At 46.6% G+C, this 18,933-nt stretch overlaps 1 protein-coding gene across 2 annotated transcripts in view; it reads left to right on the top strand.

The window, feature by feature from the left end:
* The window catches only part of ERN1 (endoplasmic reticulum to nucleus signaling 1), an 81,187-nt gene that overhangs the window by 43,608 nt on the left and 18,646 nt on the right, over positions 1-18,933 (top strand). For both annotated transcript variants that reach the window (XM_040989507.1, XM_040989506.1), the window contains exons 5-11: positions 4,095-4,167; positions 6,287-6,409; positions 10,014-10,115; positions 10,843-11,104; positions 12,335-12,413; positions 13,949-14,114; positions 17,876-17,994. In XM_040989507.1, the coding sequence (XP_040845441.1) occupies positions 4,095-4,167; positions 6,287-6,409; positions 10,014-10,115; positions 10,843-11,104; positions 12,335-12,413; positions 13,949-14,114; positions 17,876-17,994 (924 nt within the window). The remainder of the gene's footprint in view (positions 1-4,094; positions 4,168-6,286; positions 6,410-10,013; positions 10,116-10,842; positions 11,105-12,334; positions 12,414-13,948; positions 14,115-17,875; positions 17,995-18,933) is intronic.

Genomic DNA, 18,933 nt, shown 5'->3' with positions numbered 1-18,933 from the left:
TCAAGGAGAGGACTTTAGCAGTTAGGCCACACCACCGGGCCCTATTTATATTTTTTTATTGCAAAGGCAGATCATATTTGCAGAGAGAAGGAAAGACAAAGAGAAAAATCTTTCATCCACTGGCTTACTACACAAATAGCTGGAACTGTCAGAGCTGAGCCTATCCAAAGCCAGGAGCCAGGAGTTTTCTCAGGGTCTCCCACATGGATACAGGGTCCCAAGACTTTGGGCCATTCTCTACTGCTTTCCCAGTACATAAACAGGGAGCTGGACGGGAAGTAGAGCAGCCAGGACACGAACTGATGTCTCTATGGGATGCCAGTGCTTGTAAAGTGAGGATTTAGCTGTTGAGTCATTGTGCTGGGCCCTAAATAATATTTTTTTTAAAGGAAAGAGATCCAATGAAAAATATTTAAAAATGAGAGACACTCTGAATCTCTGCTCCATTAGATGTTTACTTAGGGGAGGTGTGTATTCTATTCCCACCTCACTTAAGAGTGTAGACCAAGTCCCAGCGCAAGAACCTAGTGGCTAAATCCTTGCCTTGCAACGTACTGGGATCCCATATAGGTGCCGGTTCGTGTCCTGGCTGCTCCACACCCTTTCAGGCTCCTTGCTCGTGGCCTGGGAAAGCAGTGGAGGACGGCCCAAAGCCTTGGGACCTACACCTGTGTGGGAGACCCGGAAGACACTTCTGGTTCCTGACTCCTAGCTTCAGATTAGCTTAGCTCCAGCTGTTGTAGCTGCTTGGGAAGTGAACCAGCGGACAGATGATCTTTCTCTCTCTCCTTCCTTCTGTAAGTCTGCCTTCCCAATAAAAATAAATGTTAAAAAAGAAAAAAATGTAGACCAATAGTTTTCAGCCTCCACAGCACTTTGAAGTAAGGTAGGGAACTCAAACTGCTGAAGGCCTGTTCCAGTCCCAGAACATCCTGATTTAATTGATCCAAGGCATGCTGAGTTTTCAAAACCTCTCCAGATAATTTAGAAATAGGTTCGCATATGCAGTCACTTGACTTATGACAACATGACAGTACAGCACAAAGGGGAAGGTCAGTCTTTTCTGTAAGTAGCATAGGTCAACTTGGGATCTCCAAAAAGAAAAAATAAATGATTCCTGCTCCTCATACACATGTAACCAGTTCCAGATAGATCACATATATAGATGTAAAACATAAAGCAATAAATTTTTAAATATTTATTTTATTTTTATTAGAAAGTCAGATATGCAGAGAGGAGAGACAGAGGAAGATCTTCCGTCTGTTGAATCACTCCCTAATTGGCCGCAATGACCAGAGCTGAGCCAATCTGAAGCCTGGAGCCTCTTCCGGGTCTCCCACACGGGTGCAGGGTCCCAAGGCTTTGGGCCGTCCTCGACTGCTTTCCCAGTCCACAAGCAGAGAGCTGAATGGAAAGGGGGGCTGCCGGGATTAGAACCGGCGCCCATATGGAATCCTGGTACACGCAAATCAAGGACTTTAGCTGCTAGGCTACTGTGCTAGGCCCTAAAATAATAAAATTTTAAGAAAGAAAAGTAGTAGAACAGTTTTATGGGCTTAGAGTAGGTGAAAGATATCTCTTTTTGGGGGGTTAAGTTGTCTTAAGTGAGATATTTTAGAGAAATTTTACAATAACCATAAATTTTTTGGTAAATGGATATATTGATTATAATAAAGTAAAGACCTTTTCTTCAGAGAGAAAGTCCATAAAATATTTGCAGTCCATGTAGCTAACCAAGGATTCCGAGTGAAGAACTCCAGGTGATCAGCAGAAAAATGTCAGACAGACCAACAACAACAACAAATGGCAGAAGGGGATATCCTGGTGATCAAGTGCACATATCAAACAGTGCTCAGCCTTGTGAATGTCAAAACTGAAAGTTCAAATCACAGTGCCATTCTGTTACCCTGTGTGCCATGCTGCTAACTGTTAGAGTGACAAAAAGGACCCCAGAAAGAAAAAACCCATGTGGCCAGGGATGTGGAGCACCCACTGCCCTGCTCTGCTGCTAATGAAGGAAGGAGGCTCCAGCTGGTTGGGAAGACTGGCAGGTTATGGTGAGGTGTTAGCGGCCCAGGGAGGCGCTTCCAGGTGAAGTGATTTCCCAGCGTGCCCCAAAAAGCTCACAGAGGCATGGGATTGAAAACGGTTACTTCACGATGAAGTTATACTTAACTGATAGGTTGTAATTAAAACATCTCTGTTTTAACTCTACATCTCTGACTATACACATTTTAAGCCTGCTTCACAAGTATAATGTGGAACAAAACATGATGAGCCAAACAGGTAACCCACTGCATGATTCATTTATATAAGGCTCACAAACAGGAAAAGCTAGTGTGTGCCGTGGTGGAGTTAGAATTGTAGTCATCCTGGGGAGTCAGTGGTAGGAGGGGACTTCCCGACTCCATGGGTGTCCTGCTTCTTCAGCTGCCTGCTGGCTCCTTGGATGTTTTCACTTCACAGAAATTAAGCAAGCTGTTTGATGATGAGGGTGTTTGTATCATGCTGCAGCAGAAAATGTAAGACGCCTGCAAGTGACTCTGGTAGGCAAGCCAAGGGTGAGAACACTGGTCTACACTGGGAGTGGATTGTGAGCTCTGATGTGGATACTTGAAAATTACCTTGTAAATACCTGGGACTGAAACAGATGGAGAAGGTCAAGCCTTGTGGGGCGGTGTCTACTTCCCCTTCAACCTTCCTCTTCACTGGTTCTCCTCCCGTGGAATCCTCCATTTCTTATGCACTTTACCCAGAATTGTTGGGTGATTATGTGTAAGTCATGTCATTTGATGCCGTCTGCGGCCCTGGAGGTGTTAGCTCTCTTTTGGGGTGTGAAAATCATGCCGGAGACGTGAAGGCCCTGTGTACATCTGTGTAAGAGCTGGGCCGGAACTGAGCCCGAGACATGAAGGCCTGTGCACTTCTGTGTAGGAGCTGGGTCTTAAGCAGGTCTGAGGATGCTGGCTCTTGGCCACTACCTGCGCTACTCCCTAGGCTGTGGTTTGGCAGCTCCAGAATCAAGCCCTTTCCTGTCTTGGACCTTGAGCCTGCGGTACTGTGGCAGTGGGCAGCCAGAACCATGGGGCTCGAAACAGGAAGACGTGTAGGGACTTTCTGGTTCTCAGAAACATCTGGCAAAAACCCAGTCCTTACAGACCCTTGGGCATTTTTCCTTTTCCAAAGCTGAAGTTTTGAATGTTGGGATGATGGAAAAACCCAAATCCTTGATCAACATTTAAGTTTCTGCTTGTTAAAGTTAGAGAAACATCTTTTTCTTCTTGGAGGAAGCGGTGACAATGTAGTAGAAAGCAAGTTTCTGTAAAAACAGGTATCTTTAGAACAGTTTCAAGAACACAGAATGTTCCAGAAATAAAGTATACTGAAACAAACCTTGACCAAAAGGTCTTGTCAGATGGCAGCTGCAAACCAAACCGAGTCAGTTTTATGATGAAACGCTGTGGAAACACTTGGACTGCTTTGAGTTTCTTTCCTGCACCCTCTGTAACTTCCTTTTGAAAACTGAGGCTCCATTTTGTGCTGCTTTACAGTAGTGAATTGCTTACAGAAGGAAGCATCAAAATGCCTTTTTGTTCCTCAAACCTCATATTGCCTGTGCACTGATGACCCCTTTCCCCCAAAGCTTGGTAGCAGGGTTGCCTGCCTTCAGCATTAGTCTTACGCCTTCTTTACACCCCTTAGCCCAGCCATTCCCAAGTCAGTTCACTTTTCTCCCAGTTTAAGGTTTTAGAGAATGCATAAATCTTCACATATGTGTCAATGTTTCTAGAAAAGGTTTGTGTCACCTCCAAAAAGGGCTCCAGACAGGAGAACTGGGGTTTACCCTTCTCACCCTGATGTCCAGTAAAAGATCAGTGTTAACGATTGCAGGGACCCCAGCTCAGGGCTTGTCAGAGTTGTTGTGGAGGGCTAGCGTACCCCTCTACTGCCATGTTTCCAGGTCATTATTCAAACTTCCATCTGCCAAAAGCTTCTCTTTTTTTAAGCAGATTTTGGTAGTGAAAAAGACTAGCCAGTAAAATTGTAATCATTGCACAACATTTGGTCAACTCATTTTTCTTTTTTCTGTAAAGAAACTTCCCTTTACCATCCCGGAGTTGGTGCAGGCCTCCCCATGCCGCAGTTCAGATGGAATCCTCTACATGGGTAAGAGTTCCTGTTTTCAGCATTGCAGTGTGTGTTTTGGGTGACACTGGGTCCTGGAACTTGGGGCAGTGAGTGTCCTGCTCTCTCAGGAATGCCAGCATACAAGTATGCCCCACATCTGCCCACACGCCTCCCAACCTCTGCTGTCTGGGAAAGGCCTTCTTCCCTGGTGTGTGCTGCAGGTCCTGTGCATGCTAGGATCAGCTGATGAATTACGAAGGAGTTCCCCCCAGGTGGAAGAAGATTTGACACCATTAATTTCAATACTCAGTTAACAAGCTTTCAGCTGCTGTGTTGACCTACTCCTGTGATTTCAAGATTGCAACATACTCAGCTGCAACTGGATGTAATGTAAAGTGAATACAATAGCCTGAGCCAAGAAAGGGAAGCCAGGCTCTGCCTATTAATTATAGAGTCTTAGAGTATTTCCTGCTATCGGGGATATTTGGTAGAAACAGCACTTAGCAGCTTGCCTAGATAAGCTGCCTTCATAGCTAAGGGGTCACAGCTTTCAAAGCACCAGGTCACCTGCTTTGCTCTTACCATGTTGCTGCCAAAATGTCAATAAAAATGCATTTGTAACACAAAGGAGACCTCTGTTTATCTTGAAATCATAGGAGTAATAATAGCCTGTATTTATATAGCAGCTTTTTTTTTTTTTAAAGGAACTGCTTATTGCCTATTCAGGTCTCAGTAACTTTATGTATATTCCATGGCTCAAATGCAGGCTGGCTCTAGAGCATTCGCTGAGGATATTGGGGCTCTCCCTGCTCTTCTCAGAACCTCCTTCAGCATGAGGAACCCCAGCCTAGGAATTCAGAGCAAGTGATCAGCATGGGTTTTTCTGGCCACGCCCTAGGCCCATCTGTGTCCCTAGTTCCTATTTGGTCCTCCAGTTTCTTTTTTAAAATCTTTATTTATTTGTTTTTAATATTATTATCATTTTATGATACAGCTTCATAGGCTCCTGGGAGTTCCCTTATCCCCTCCTCAATTTCCTCCCCCGGTCCTCTAGTTTTTGCCAGCAATTCATCACTTAAGGTCTAGCTAGGATATTGTGTTCTGTCACCTTTGTGTGTTGCCCCCATAAGTGGGTTCATTGAACATATTGAAGGGAATGATTGCCTGGTCTGTCCGGTAAGGTGGTAGCTGGGTATTGCAGAGTGCAGTGATCCTTGAACTAGCCAGATCTGTGTCATGCCAGATGGAAAGGGTTCATGGTCACAGCTGTTTGGTAACATTTCTGCTGTATCCACAGATCTATTCTTGTTAAGATTTTATCATTGAGAACAGAGAGACAATCCATGGACAAGTTGTACACATGTGGACTAGTCTGCATATGTTAGAACTAAGTGTATGTAGCTCTGGCAAATTCTAGTGCCCTGTGGCCTTCCCCCAGCATCTCAGTGTTCTGCTTGCAAGAGTCCCTAGAAGTAGGAAACTTTTCCAGTAACTTAGGAATACCTGGATGGCAAGAGACCATGCCTTATAAAACAGAAATACACGCTTCACCATGAGTATTTCAGCCTTTGGATCAGAGGCCCCTGATCCTGACTCACTATTGCCAGGAAGCTCTGGATATGTGCCCCAGATGCATATACTACAGCTTTCCTGATAGTGTTACTTGGCTGTGCAGTCCAGCTGTTCATATCCTTTAATCAGCTGACCTTGAGACCAGGGTCAAACTTACTGGCTAGAGACAAAGGCTGAAATAACTTTGGCTTCGTTAGCATCAGGTTGCAGTCAGTTCCACTGACCATTTACAGGTACTGGCTAATTATACAGGTAACCATAGAGCCTATTTCTATGCAGGGATGCCGAGAAGTGTGAATGACAGTTACCAGGGAGACGAAGACCTGGGTGCATTTCTGTTTGTGTAGATCATACTTCGTGGGAAAAGGCTCGTTCTTCACGGACAAGTTTCCGTATTTTTTTCACATATTTTAAAATATGCTTATTATTTACCATAATGCAGTTTTGTATGTGTAGGGCATCATAGAAAAGCATTCAGCATCTTAAGAACTTCAGGCCTGCCATTCTCAGAACAGAGTGTCTTGGGCTGCTTATTTATTTCCATATGGGTGGGTGTAAACAGCAGTGTGTCCTTGTGGTCCGCCAGGTAAAAAGCAGGACATCTGGTACGTCATTGATCTCCTGACCGGGGAGAAGCAGCAGACTTTGTCGTCAGCCTTTGCAGACAGTCTCTGCCCATCAACCTCACTGCTGTATCTCGGGCGAACAGGTATGAAGTAAACCTTTTTCGGGCCAAGCTGCCTGTCTGCGGAAGGGACCTTAGGAAGCTGCCTCACCGGTCTCTGTCTCCAGAGCTATCTTGTCCAAACACAGGTCATGATCAAACACATGATCCTGTCAGCCCTTCTCTTCCCCTCACCCCAAAGGTTTATTTGTTTACTTACTTGCAAAGCAGAGCAACAAAGAGGGAGAAACAGAGAGTATCATTTCGTTTACTGATTCCCAGCTGGACACAATGGCTGGGGTAAAAGCAAGGCCAACACCAGGAGACTGGAGTGCTCCTGGATGGCAGGACCTGAAGTACTTGGGCCATCGCCCACTGTTTCCCCAGGCACATCAGCATGGAGCTGCATTGTAAGGCAGTTAAGACCTTTCACCAGCCACCTGATTGGCCGAGGGATCCAGTCCAGCATGCTTCAGGACCCCCAAGACCATCTCCTGTGCTACAGATGCCGGTGCCTTTGCTCACACCCAATTCATCCTTCCGTTCCACTTACTGCAGTCAGGGTGAACCACCAGCTGTTTCCCAAATAGCATGGTTTTTTGCAAAAGCTTCCAAAAATCTGTCTCTCCCCATCAGGAATGCCTGTTTTTGCCTATCTGATGTATGTCCTCTCTTCTTTCCCTTCTGTGCTGCAAGGTCAGCTGCCCTGGGAAGCTTTTTCCCTAGCCTCAGCTTCCACCCAGGCCTGGCTGCTGGCCGGAAGTCTCCTGGTCTGGAGGCCCATGTGGCGTTCCACAGGCCTGCGACAGGAGTGTCTGGTCACCCATCGTTGTCCCTTTGCAGGCAGAAGTAGTCCTTCACCACACTGTTTTCTGTACCCACTTTTTTTCAGCCGCCTTCTGCCTGCTTGTACATTTTTGTGCCTATTCTTTGCCTTTTCCCCTGGAACACCAGACTTTGTTTCACCTGCTGTGTCTCCCCACTGGGCACAGTGCCTGACAGGGAGTGGCTGCCCAGATGTTTGAGTGAGCAAATGGGTGAATCCTGTTCCTATTTTGCTCATTTTCACATATATAGCACCTTTTAGCTTTAGTTGAAGCTAAAAGGAAAAACAAGGAAATGTTGAGATGGAAAAGATTATACCAAAAGGCTAGGATAAATTATTATGATTAAACACAAGACTTAAATCTAAATATCCAGGTAACTACAACTAAAAAGAGAGAGAGCCAGCCTTCCCTCAGGTGTTGTAGAAAACAAAGTTGAGCTCCCTGGCAGCTGGCTGGCCTCTCCTGGAACTGGGAGGAAGGTCTTGGACTGCAGGACTCTCCTCCCTCCCGCAGTAACAGCCAAGCATTCCAGCACCCATCTGTCATGACTGCTTCAAGATTGGTTTGTCTACCTTTTCCATGAAATATGAGCTTACCATGGTTCCAGCTTCTCCCAGGTATAAAACTGTGTAGTTTTCAGGTAGAATTGTAGTGTGTTAGGGAATGGGATATGCTGTGGTTTCAGTTTAGATATATGTGGCTAGATGTGTAAATCTTGTTTCCATTTTCTATTGTTGTGTAACAGAGTACCCTAACTTAGTGCCTTAAAATAGTGCTCACTTTCTTGTTCATGTTTGTATGGGTAGGAATTCAGGAAGAGCCCAGCATGGAGGGATTTAAAAGGAGTTTCCATTTGCTGGTTTACTCTCTAGATGCTAACAACAGCCAAAGCTTGACCAAACTGAAGCTGGGAGCCAGGAACTCAATCCAAGTCTTCTACGTGGGTGTCCAGAACCCAGGCTCTTGTGCTGACACCACAGCTTCCCACAGTACAAATTGGCAGGAAGGTGGATTAGGTGGCATCATGAAAGGATCCTACTGGCATCCCAGTTCCAGCTGCTCTAATTCCAGTCCAGTTCCCTGCTAATACACCTGGGCAAGCAGCAGAAGGTGACCCATGTACTTGGGCTTCTGTTGTTCATGCAGGAGACCAGGCTCCTAACTGGCCTAGTCCAGTCCTGATTGTTAGCAGCCATTTGAAGTATGAATCTGTAGGTGGGATCTCTCTCTCTCTTTCTATCTTTCTCTCTCTCTCTTGCTCTTTTGCTTCCCCTCCTTCTTCCTTCCCTTCTTCTCTGTCACTTTTTCAAATAGATCTTAAGCAAATGAAAAAAAAAATCAGCAAGCTAAATAAATAAATAAAGATAGGGGCCAGCATTGGGACATAGCAGATTAAACCTCCGCCTTAATGCCAGCATCCCAAATGTACACTGCTTGGAGTCCTGGCTGTCCCATCTCCCATCTGGCTCCCTCCTGTTGGCCTGGGAAAACAGTGCAAGATGGCTCTTGCACTCATGTGGAAGCCCCCACTGTCACAGCCGTTTGGAGAGTAAACCAGAGAATGGAAGATATTCTCTCTGTTTCGCCCTCTCCGTGTGTGTGGTGTGTGTATGTATGTATATATATGTGTGTATGTGTGTATGTATATATATATATAACTGCCTTTAAAATAAGCAAAAACTAAATAAAAAACCAACAAGATAAAGCTATGCCCACAGAACTCTCTAATTTGGATTGTGAGTCTGTGAGGTGCCATCTTAAATCTTTCTAAGGTTTCAAAGAAGGATCTTACAGCCTCACCTTTGATGTGATTTGAGCCCTGGTCTAGGGTTAGTTTTTACTGTCACATGTCTGTCTTTGATCTTTGACCTAAGATCCTTTCTTCCCCCCACTGGTTATCTTTTCCAACTGGAGAGTCAGCCCTGGACCCTTTGTGTTTGCTCTGAGTTATGCTTGATGACAGAATGGTTTCTTCTGTAATTTACGGTCATACAGTGCATCATCTGTGCCTCTAGTCTGCCTTCTTTCTGCCTGGGAATCTCCTAAGTCAGCCCCTCAAGCTCACTAGATACTTTTTCTGTCTGTCAAGTTCGCTGCAAGCTACCAGCACTACTGTGTAAACCCTGGTGCTGGGTCAGCTCTTTCCAGCTTCCAGTGGGTTTCCTCCCACATCTCTACCAACAGTTGTCTTAATTGAACCCTCTGTCTGCCAGCTGGCCCCACAGTCAGTGGGCCCCATAGTGTTTTGGGTTTTGTTTTGGCACCATTCCACTTCTAGATGCCAGTTTCTTATATTATTGATGTAATGTTTGTGATAAACCATCCCAGAACATAGTGGCTAAGAACAGCTCTTAAACTGCTCACAAGTCTGTGAGCCATGAGTTCAGGGACTCAGCAGGGAACAGGTGTGTTCTGTCCCACATATTATTGGCCAGGTCTACTCATGTGCCTAGGATTAAAGTTCTCTGTATGGCCTTTGTCTTTACATACAAATAACCTGGACTTCTAAAAAATTAATGAATTGGTTTCATTTCATCTGGAAGACAGATTTTTCATCTGCTTTGTCCACTCAATCCCCACAACAACCCATAACCCATCACCTGCTGCCTTCTGGGATATACATTAGTAGATAGTTGGATCAAAAGCAGAGTGGCCAGGACTCCAGCCAGACTCTTGACACACAATACAGGTGTCCCCAGCAGTAACTTAAGTCACCGCACCAATCACCTGCCTTAACCTGGACTTTGTGACTTGTAATTTAGGGAGCATTTGTTTGGATGCCATGACCTCTCTGTGGTAACATGCTGGTCTATGTTCTCCAGAGTACACCATCACCATGTATGACACCAAAACCAGAGAGCTCCGGTGGAACGCCACCTATTTTGACTATGCAGCCTCACTGCCTGAAGATGACATGGACTACAGTAAGTGATCTGGCTGGCTGGAAGGGTGTGTTGTACTCCACCTGTGTGGAAACAGTTACTCCAGGAAGGAGGACTGTTTGTGTTTCGAGAAGGAGGCAGGGCACCTTGAGCATCCCTCTGTGACACGGAAGGAACTCATTACAAGCCAATAGAGGTTAGAATAAAAAACCAGCACATGCCACTCACAGCCCTGTCAGAAGGATACTCACTTATTGTGGCTCGTTTCACGCTTACTTCCCCCAACTCAAGTGAAATTTGTGATTTTGCCATTGTATCCTTGGTATCTTAAATTCTGCCTCCGCCTCTGCCCTCTCCAATTCAGAACCTGGAACATGTTTATGCATCTCTGAGCACTCCTTTGTGAATCTGATGAAGGCAGTGTCAGTGGACCAAACCAACTGATAGCTCCAGTTTAAACAATAGGATTTAAATGACTGCTGTAAATGTCACATTAATGGATGTCCTTCCCAAGGAGAACTCTCACTTATGCATAAAGTGGTAAAGAACATCCCCAAGTAGATTGCTTTTGGGAGGATGATCTTATCTAATGTTTACAAACCAGGGTGCTCTGGTGCCTTGATGTTGTAGAGACTGAGTTCTTTAAGGAGATCTAAGAATGCTCCAGAAGTCTTGTTTGTGCCGAGAGACTGCTGATTGTCAAGACAGCAGAGGATGTGGTTGCAAAGATAGGATGAGGCTTGACACACTTTTTCTGTTTGATCTGTAGAGATGTCCCACTTTGTATCCAATGGCGATGGGCTGGTGGTGACCGTTGACAGCGAATCTGGAGACGTCTTATGGATCCAAAACTATGGCTCCCCAGTGGTGGCCTTTTATGTGTGGCAGCGGGAGGGTCTGAGGAAAGTGATGCACATCAACGTGGCCGTAGAGACCCTGCGCTACCTGACCTTCATGTCTGGGGAGGTGGGGCGCATCACCAAGTGGAAATACCCATTCCCCAAGGAGACGGAAGCCAAGAGCAAGCTGACGTGAGTTGGGGAACTCAGGGCAGCTGTATTGCTGTGTTGGTCCTGCTGCAGTGTGGCCCACCCTACGCTGGAGGCCAGGGGTCAGGGCAGACAACCCTGAAACCATGAGGAATCTCATGGCCTGGAATGGTTCAGTGGGGCACCTCAGAATACGCAGCTGGTGGGCACCCTGCATTGCTTTGGAATTCATGAATGTAAAATATGAGTCATGGGTGAGGACAGGAAGGAGGCTATGATAGAACTCCAATATGGGCACTAGGGTTTGGAACTTGAGGTTTTGTTTTGTTGTTTTAACTTCCTTTGTTTTCTGAAAATTTATTGTAAATAATATTCATTTTTAAAATGGAAAGAAGTGTTCCAGAGTGCTTGTGTTCAGGATGCAGTAGGCGCCTGTTCTCCATCCTCCCTGTGAATAACCTGGCACTAACCATGTAATCTTGACAAGCCTCGGTTTCCTGCTTTATAGAGCTGTGGACAAGATAGTGCTCATGAAAGTGGTGTCTCAGTTCTTCACATGAAAGGTGTGTGTTGAAGGGAATTGAGAGGCCAGGAGGTGACTGACCACACCCAGGCTGCCTGCAGTAAGGAGAGGGGTCTAGTGGGACAGCTTCTCATTGCTTTTGTGTTGACGCCCCAGAGCTATGGCTCTCCCCCACCCCTTCCCCTGCCCTGTCCTTTCCTCAGTGCCTCAGGCAAGGCCACACCACCCAGCCTGGGGCACCCAAATCTGACCTAGTTTGAGTTTGTTTCATTTCCCTTTTCTCTCAGTATTTGGAATAGAGCAGTTGCCTATCTCTGGGACTCCTGTGAAGGTTCCAGTGTTCTTAAAAGCAAGTCAGATGGTGGTGATGCTGGGGGCAGCCTGTGTGAAGGGTGCAGGGCAGGGTCAGTGGGAGGCTTCGGCAGTGTTAGGCGTTCAGTCTCCCGGATGCTTCGTTCGCCTGCAGGACAGTCTTGTAGGCTGTTGTGGGTGTGGTGCAGTTCAGCACTGGCTTTTCACAGAATAACCGACTGAGGCTTGCCACTGAGTTCAGTGTGTAGTGCATAACAGCTGGGTGTGAGGTCCTGTTGTCTTGTTCCTAGGGCCGCACCCCAGCTGTCAAACCCCTACTACTCTGTGCCAGGAAATGAGTGTGATTAGTGCTAAGGGTGGTATCTGGGCTCATTTCTTATCTCCTTTAAAAGGCCTCCCTTTATGGTGACCCTGGAATGCATGTGTTTTCTCCCTAGGCCTACTCTGTATGTTGGGAAGTATTCCACCAGCCTCTATGCCTCCCCATCAATGGTGCACGAAGGGGTTGCTGTTGTGGTAAGTCCACTGTGGGTGGCTGGCTCACAGCACAGCCTCCTAATAATTTCAGTTTTGGGAGGAATGATGGAGTCATGTGTGAACACCCCATAGGTTGCAAATGCAAAAACACAAATCTTGAGTTCTCAAAGCAGTTTATGTACATGCCACGTTCTTTTTAAGGCAGGGAGACACAGAGATCTTCCTTTCCTTGGCTTTAAGTAATTCGCATTGTAGCACTGCATGTTAAGCCACCAGTGGTAATAACAGCACCCCATATTGGAGTTCTTGTTTGAGTCCAGCTGCTCTGCTTCTGATCTAGCTTCCTGCCAGTGTGCCTAGCAAAACAGTGGAAGATGGTCCACGTACTTGGACTACTGCCACCCACATGGGGTTCATGATAGTGTTCCGGGCTCCTGGTTTCAGCCTGGCCCAGACCTGGCTATAGTGGCCATTCTGGGAATGAATGAGTGGATGGAAGCTCTTATTCTCTGCCAAAATAAAATTTTTAAAAATTTAAGAGTTTATTTGGAAGGCAGAGACACACAGAACTCTTCCATCTGTTGGTTCACTCTCCAAATGTCCACAATAGCCAGGGCTGGGCCAGGCTGAAATGAGGGCTAGGAACTCAGTCCCTGGCTGTCATGTGGGCAGCAGGAGTTAAATTACTGGAACTATCAAAGGCCTGACAGCGTGTGCATTAGTAGGGAGCTTGAATTTGAAACAGATACATTCAAATCGAACACTGCAGTATGGAATATAGGAGTCATCAGATGTCCATCCTCACACTCCTCTTTGAAAGGGAGAGACATGGCCATCTCAGCTCCCAGAGTCCAGGAAGCCCGGGTTACTGCCCTTTCCTTTCTTTGTTAGGTAGTCCCGCCTCTGATCCTCCTCAGGCATTTTCCATGATGGTCTCCCACTGTCCTTTAGTTTCTCTGTAGGAGTTCTACAGTCCAGCTAAGTGCATCTTCTCCATGACTTCCAAATGTTCCCTGCTTATCTTATGTTTGCTAGGGCTGCTCCTTACTCTTCAAGTACCCTTCCTGCCTTTTCTCTCCTCAAATCCTTTCCATTTTCTCATGACCCATCCATGCCTCCTTGGCCCTTACCAAGCTGCCTGACTGCCTGGCTGAAACAACGTGATCCTGGCTACTGGTGTCAATGCTCCCAGGGTTTGGATGGGTCAGTCCTGTCTTTTGTCTTCCCCATAAGTTGATGAGCTGCTCTCCCAAGCAGGACAGCGCCTGCCTCAGCTGTAGCCTCAGCAGTGCCTGTTCCATGTGCAGCCACGTGGCTGTAGTTCATCTCACCCTTGTTGAATTGATTGTGGCTATTAGATACCTGCTTGGTTTCCTTCACTTACATCTACTTCTCTGAATAGCTTCTTGGATTGTGCCCACTTATCTTCGTGTTTCCTGGGACCCTGACCTGAAAAGATTCCAGTGCAGCCGTGTCATGTCCTTGGGGGTGGAGCCTCTCTCGTGTTGGAACTATGTGTTGTGGGACGGTGGTGGGGGTGGGGAACCTGCCTTACCGCAGCCCTCTCTCCACAGCCCCGAGGCAGCACTCTCCCTCTGCTGGAAGGGCCAAAGACTGATGGTGTCACCATTGGAGACAAAGGGGAGTGTGTGATTACGCCTAGCACAGACCTCAAGTTTGACCCTGGACTCAAAGGGAAAAACAAACTCAACTACTTGAGGAATTACTGGCTTCTGATAGGTAAGAGTTGATTGCTTGTAGTAATCTTAGGTGATGGCATACTGCCTCCTAGTGGGAAAAAGCTGACCTTGCTGGCTTGTGTCATTTTCGAATCTGAATGTGTTTTGTTGGGTTTGTTTTCAAGGTTGTTGATCAGACATCGTAACATATTTATCTCCAAGGGAAATACACAGTTGCCAAGACAGTTCTCAAAACTTGTTTTATGGTCCCAAACTCAAGCACTACATGATGTAAACCTTGTGTGTTTATCTGATACACTATCAGTTATGTGCCAGGCTTGGCACCAAGTGCTTTGTATTTCATTTCCTTTTTCCTCACAGACCCTGTGTGAGGTCAGTGCCCTTGTTATCTGCATTTTATAGGTGAGGAAACAGACCATGTCTTTGGAAAGATTCTCTCAGGCTTGGTGTGGGTTTAGGAAGAGGGCAGGAGTCCTGTGTGGGGCTTAGGAGGGGTTGAGAGTTGAGAGGAGCAAAGGCTGAATGCAGATTCTGGGCAGGACTGTGCAGGTGTGAATGGGAAGTACTTCTTCCGCCTCCTTCCCATTGTTTTTGTTTTTGCTTTCACTAATGGTCCTTGGGGTGAATTGGAGACCCTACACAGGCGGAAGTTAGAGACTTCTCTCTGGCAAGTCTGCTAACATCTTGGAGTTTTCTTGATTCTGTTTTTCCTACACCCCTTTCCCCACTGATCCCGCTGCCTCCCACCCCTGCTGGCGGGTGAGGGGGAGACAAGAGGTAGGTAGGGGCACCTGTAAGCTGGGAGGACTGTTCTTCCCATGCTTTGCTCTTGTGGCTTGATGTTGATTGGTGTGTGGCAGGAGCAGCAGTGCTGGGATTCTGGCAGAGTGGGGTGGGCTGGCAGGGAGAGTATCAACCCTGGAAGCAGCAGGATGTACCAGGTGCTGGGACCTGGGTGGGGACCTGCCTTGCAGCGGGCAGGTGCTGCAGGGAGGGACCTGGGTGGATCATTCCATTTGTGGGTTGTTAGGATCCTGTCCTTTGTTAGTCGTGATGTCTCATAGCAGTTTTTGTTTTACCAAATTGTGGCTGAAGGATGACAAAGTAATTTTTTTTTAAAAGATTTATTTGTTTTTATTGGGAAGGCAGATTTACAGAGACAAGGAGAGACAGAAGAGAAAGATCTTCTGTCCCCTGGTTCATTCCCCAAGTGGCCACAGTGGCTGGTGCTGAGCTGATCCAAAACCAGGAACCAGGAGCTTCTTCCTGGTCTCCCACACACAGGTGTAGGAACCCAAGGCTTTAACCTGTCCTCTACTGCTTTCCCAAGCCACAAGCAGGGAGCTAGATGGGAAGTGGGGCTGCTGGAATCCCAGCATGTGCAAGGCAAGGATTTAGCCACTGAGCTGTTGCACCAAACCCTTTTTGCCCCTCCCCCACCTTTCTTTTTTCCCAAGAAATTCTACATTTTGTTTTACACAGAAGTAGTTTGGGAAGCAGCATGACTTATGTGGTGGTAGTGACTGAGGAGCATAGATCCTTAACATTCCAGTTAAGGGGCTGTAAACCTCCTGGTGATTGATAACCAAGGGCACGTGTGTTTAGGAATACAGAATGTGTGAGGAATCTTCATGGCTAGCTTGTAAAATAAATCCTTTAAATGGGCAGATTGTCCAAGTAAGAAAAACCAAGAAATCCGCCCCCCCCCCCCAAAAAAAACATGCAGAAATGACCTAAGATCCCATCCCTCTGAAGTCTCTTTTGAGGAACTACAAATCCAGTATTTTGTTTTGTTTTTAAGATTTATCTATTTTAATTTAAGAGGCAGACTTAGAGGAGAGACAGAGAGAGGCCCTCCATTGCTTGGTCACTCCCTAATGGCTAAAATGGCCAGAGCTGAGCCAATCTGAAGCCAGGAGCCAGGAGTTTCTTTCCAGGTCACCCCTGTGAGTACAGAGGCCAAGGATTTGGGCCATTGTCCTCTGCCTTCTCAGGCCATAAGTAGGGAACTGGAATGAAAGTGAAACAATAGGATTTAGCCAGTGCCTACATGGGCTGCTGGTGCCGCAGGCATGGGATTAGCCTGTATGCCACCTGGCTGGTCCATATCTAGTCATTTTTAAGTAAGGTAGTGAAACTATTGGAAACGTGAGGTTTTGTCAAAGAGGCATACATAGACTGAGACCGATGCAGGACAGGGCCTCTCCAGGTGCTGCTGTGCTTAGAGACTGATGTGAGGGTGGGTGAGGAATGAATTAGGAAGCCCTGGTATTATTTGTTTAACAATATTGAAAGCTCTGATGTGGGAATGTATAGAATGGCTGAGACAAAGTGTGTAATAATATACCTAAAACCTGAGGTATAGGAGAAAACTGATTTAAAAAGGACTTCAGGAAGAAGAGTGGGAAGATTTGGGCAAATACCTTTTCTTGTTTTTTATTTCATTTTTAAGACTTATTTATTTTTATTGGAAAGGTAGAGTTACAGAGAGGAGAGACCAAGAGAAAGATCTTCCGGCCGCTAGCTTACTCCCCAAGTGGCTGCAACAGCTAGAGCTGTGCTGATTTGAAGCCAGGAGCTTCCTCCAGGTCTCCCACACAGGTGCAGTGTCCCAGGGCTTTGGGCCATCCTTGACTGCTTTCCAGGCCACAGCAGGGAGCTGGAAGGGAAGTAGGGCAGCTGGGACTAGAACTGGCACCCATATGGAATCCCTGCCCATGCAGGGCAAGGACTTTAGCCACTAGGGGATCACGCCAGGCTAAGCAAATGGCTTCTACAGCAGTCTTCGGTAGTTGTCCTGCCAGGCTGGTAGGACTTGGAGCATTGGGAGTGGTGTTGGGGGAAGGGAGCAGGCAGGAATGAGGCCAAGGCAGCCCATGGAAGAAGAACCTCATTTCCCTTAGAGCACAGGTCTCTTGTTAGTGACTCAAGTTTCCCACAGTAGAGAGGATTTTTCCAGATCAGGTGATGTTCGTAGCCCAGACCGGTACTTATATGATTGCATTTTGCTGCCCAAGCATGGGTTGGTGAGGTTGGAATTGGGGGAGACCTGATCCTGGTGGGAGAGGAGAAGGCAGAGTGTGTCAGGTGGGAAAGCGATCTGGTCCCCGTCCTGGAGTATGTGGAGTCATTGAGTTTTAGGGCTCAGCAGTTATTAAGCCATATAAAATTGCCGTTTCTTATTTTAGTCAACTTTGTCTCTCTTATAAGAATTTGCATGTAAATGGTACTTGATGGATATGTAACGACTACCAGGTGGTCACGTAGGAATGCTGTGGAGAACAGTGAGTGAGCGTTGCAGGAGCTGTGGCACCTAGCCTCACCATCCTTCCAGCAGACAGGCCCTTTGCTCTCTGAGGAATAATTTAGCACTGCTGTGTTTTAGTAACAGGAGGAGCAGAGCTCCACCTGAGAGACTGAAATTCCACGATAGGACTGGGTAGCCCTAGCATGGTGATGTCACAGGGAAGAACATTGAAAGAACTCCTTGTACTTTTGTAGTGCTTCAGCTGTGTACTGGGAAAATGAAACCACACAGTCCTGCTTCTGAAATGCCTTCCAAGTGTCCTGGTCCCCTCCTGGTATGGACACTCTGCCTCTCATCTGGGAATCAATACCGTGTTGTGCCATCAAGGAGTAAAAATTACCATCCAAGTTTTTCTGGTACCTGCCTCTTGTCTCTCCTAACTTGGACAGGATTTGCAGGGGACTCCTTGGGTGGTAATCGTTGCCTGGTTGGTGTGGAGCACTACCACTGCTTGGGAGACTATTGTCATGAAAGGACTTTGTTTCCTCTTCCAGGGCACCATGAAACCCCGCTGTCTGCCTCTACCAAGATGCTGGAGAGATTCCCCAACAATCTGCCCAAACATCGGGAGAATGTGATTCCTGCTGAGTCTGAGAAAAAGAGCTTTGAGGAAGTGAGTAAGGAAATCAGTTGGCGAGCTCATGGCTGTTGCTTTAGGCATGAGGGGATAAGGCTTTCCCCTGGCTTTTAGAGCTCCCAGTCTATCATAGAGGGAAGAGAAGTGCACCCGAACCCAAGGCCAGCAGCATAAATGTGAAGATCTGGTGGGAAGAATAGGAAGTGGGAAGTAGGAAGGAAGATGCAGAAGGCCAGTGGGACTGAGCTGGGCCAGGACAAGGGGTCGGGTTTGATCCTGGTGGGTGGGAGCTGGAGGCCATGGAGGGGAGAGAACAGTGGAGCAGGCCTGGAGGTGCCCATGCTGCTGTACCAAGCTCAGAGAAAGATGGGTCTGACTGGATCTGAGGCTACCAGGTAGGCAGTAGTGGGAAATGAGCTCATATGAGTCAAAAGGAAACATGTTACCAAGCCTGGCAGAAGAGTTAAGAGGTGATGAACAGGTTTTATAAAGTTTTATGATACCAAGAGTGGCCCAATTTGGCCACTTGGTCTGGCAGGGTGCCGGGTCACTTGGAGATTGGAACATTAGGCAGCAGAGACCACCTAGCTGGTAGTTGATCTGAAGGCTTTGATAAGCCATTTAGGCTTGGTGACCAGGGATGAAGAAGAGGCCAGGGACAGGGGCAGTTTTAGAAAAGGATGAAGAGTAGCTGACTGCTGTGGAGGCACAATCAGCACAAATTCATTTTAGAGATTTAGTGAAAATAATAGACCTCTAAGAGGTATAGTATGTCATCCATCACCTCTGCATATAGCCAGACCGCAGAAATACACTGATTTCTGAAACAGTAATGTTGAATAACATTGCTCTAAAATCTTACCAAAGTCTTGCATGTTCATTATTGAACACCTAGAAGGTAAAAATATAAAGGTTAGCCATCTGAATTTTAAGAATCCTAAACATACATTAAAATAGTTACTATGAGGTACATCC

The sequence above is a fragment of the Ochotona curzoniae genome, unplaced genomic scaffold (genome assembly GCF_017591425.1).
Source record: "Ochotona curzoniae isolate NIBS_2020 unplaced genomic scaffold, NIBS_Ocur_1.0 contig_523, whole genome shotgun sequence".
Lineage (NCBI taxonomy): Eukaryota > Metazoa > Chordata > Mammalia > Lagomorpha > Ochotonidae > Ochotona > Ochotona curzoniae.
This window is presented reverse-complemented; position numbering and strand designations above follow the sequence as displayed.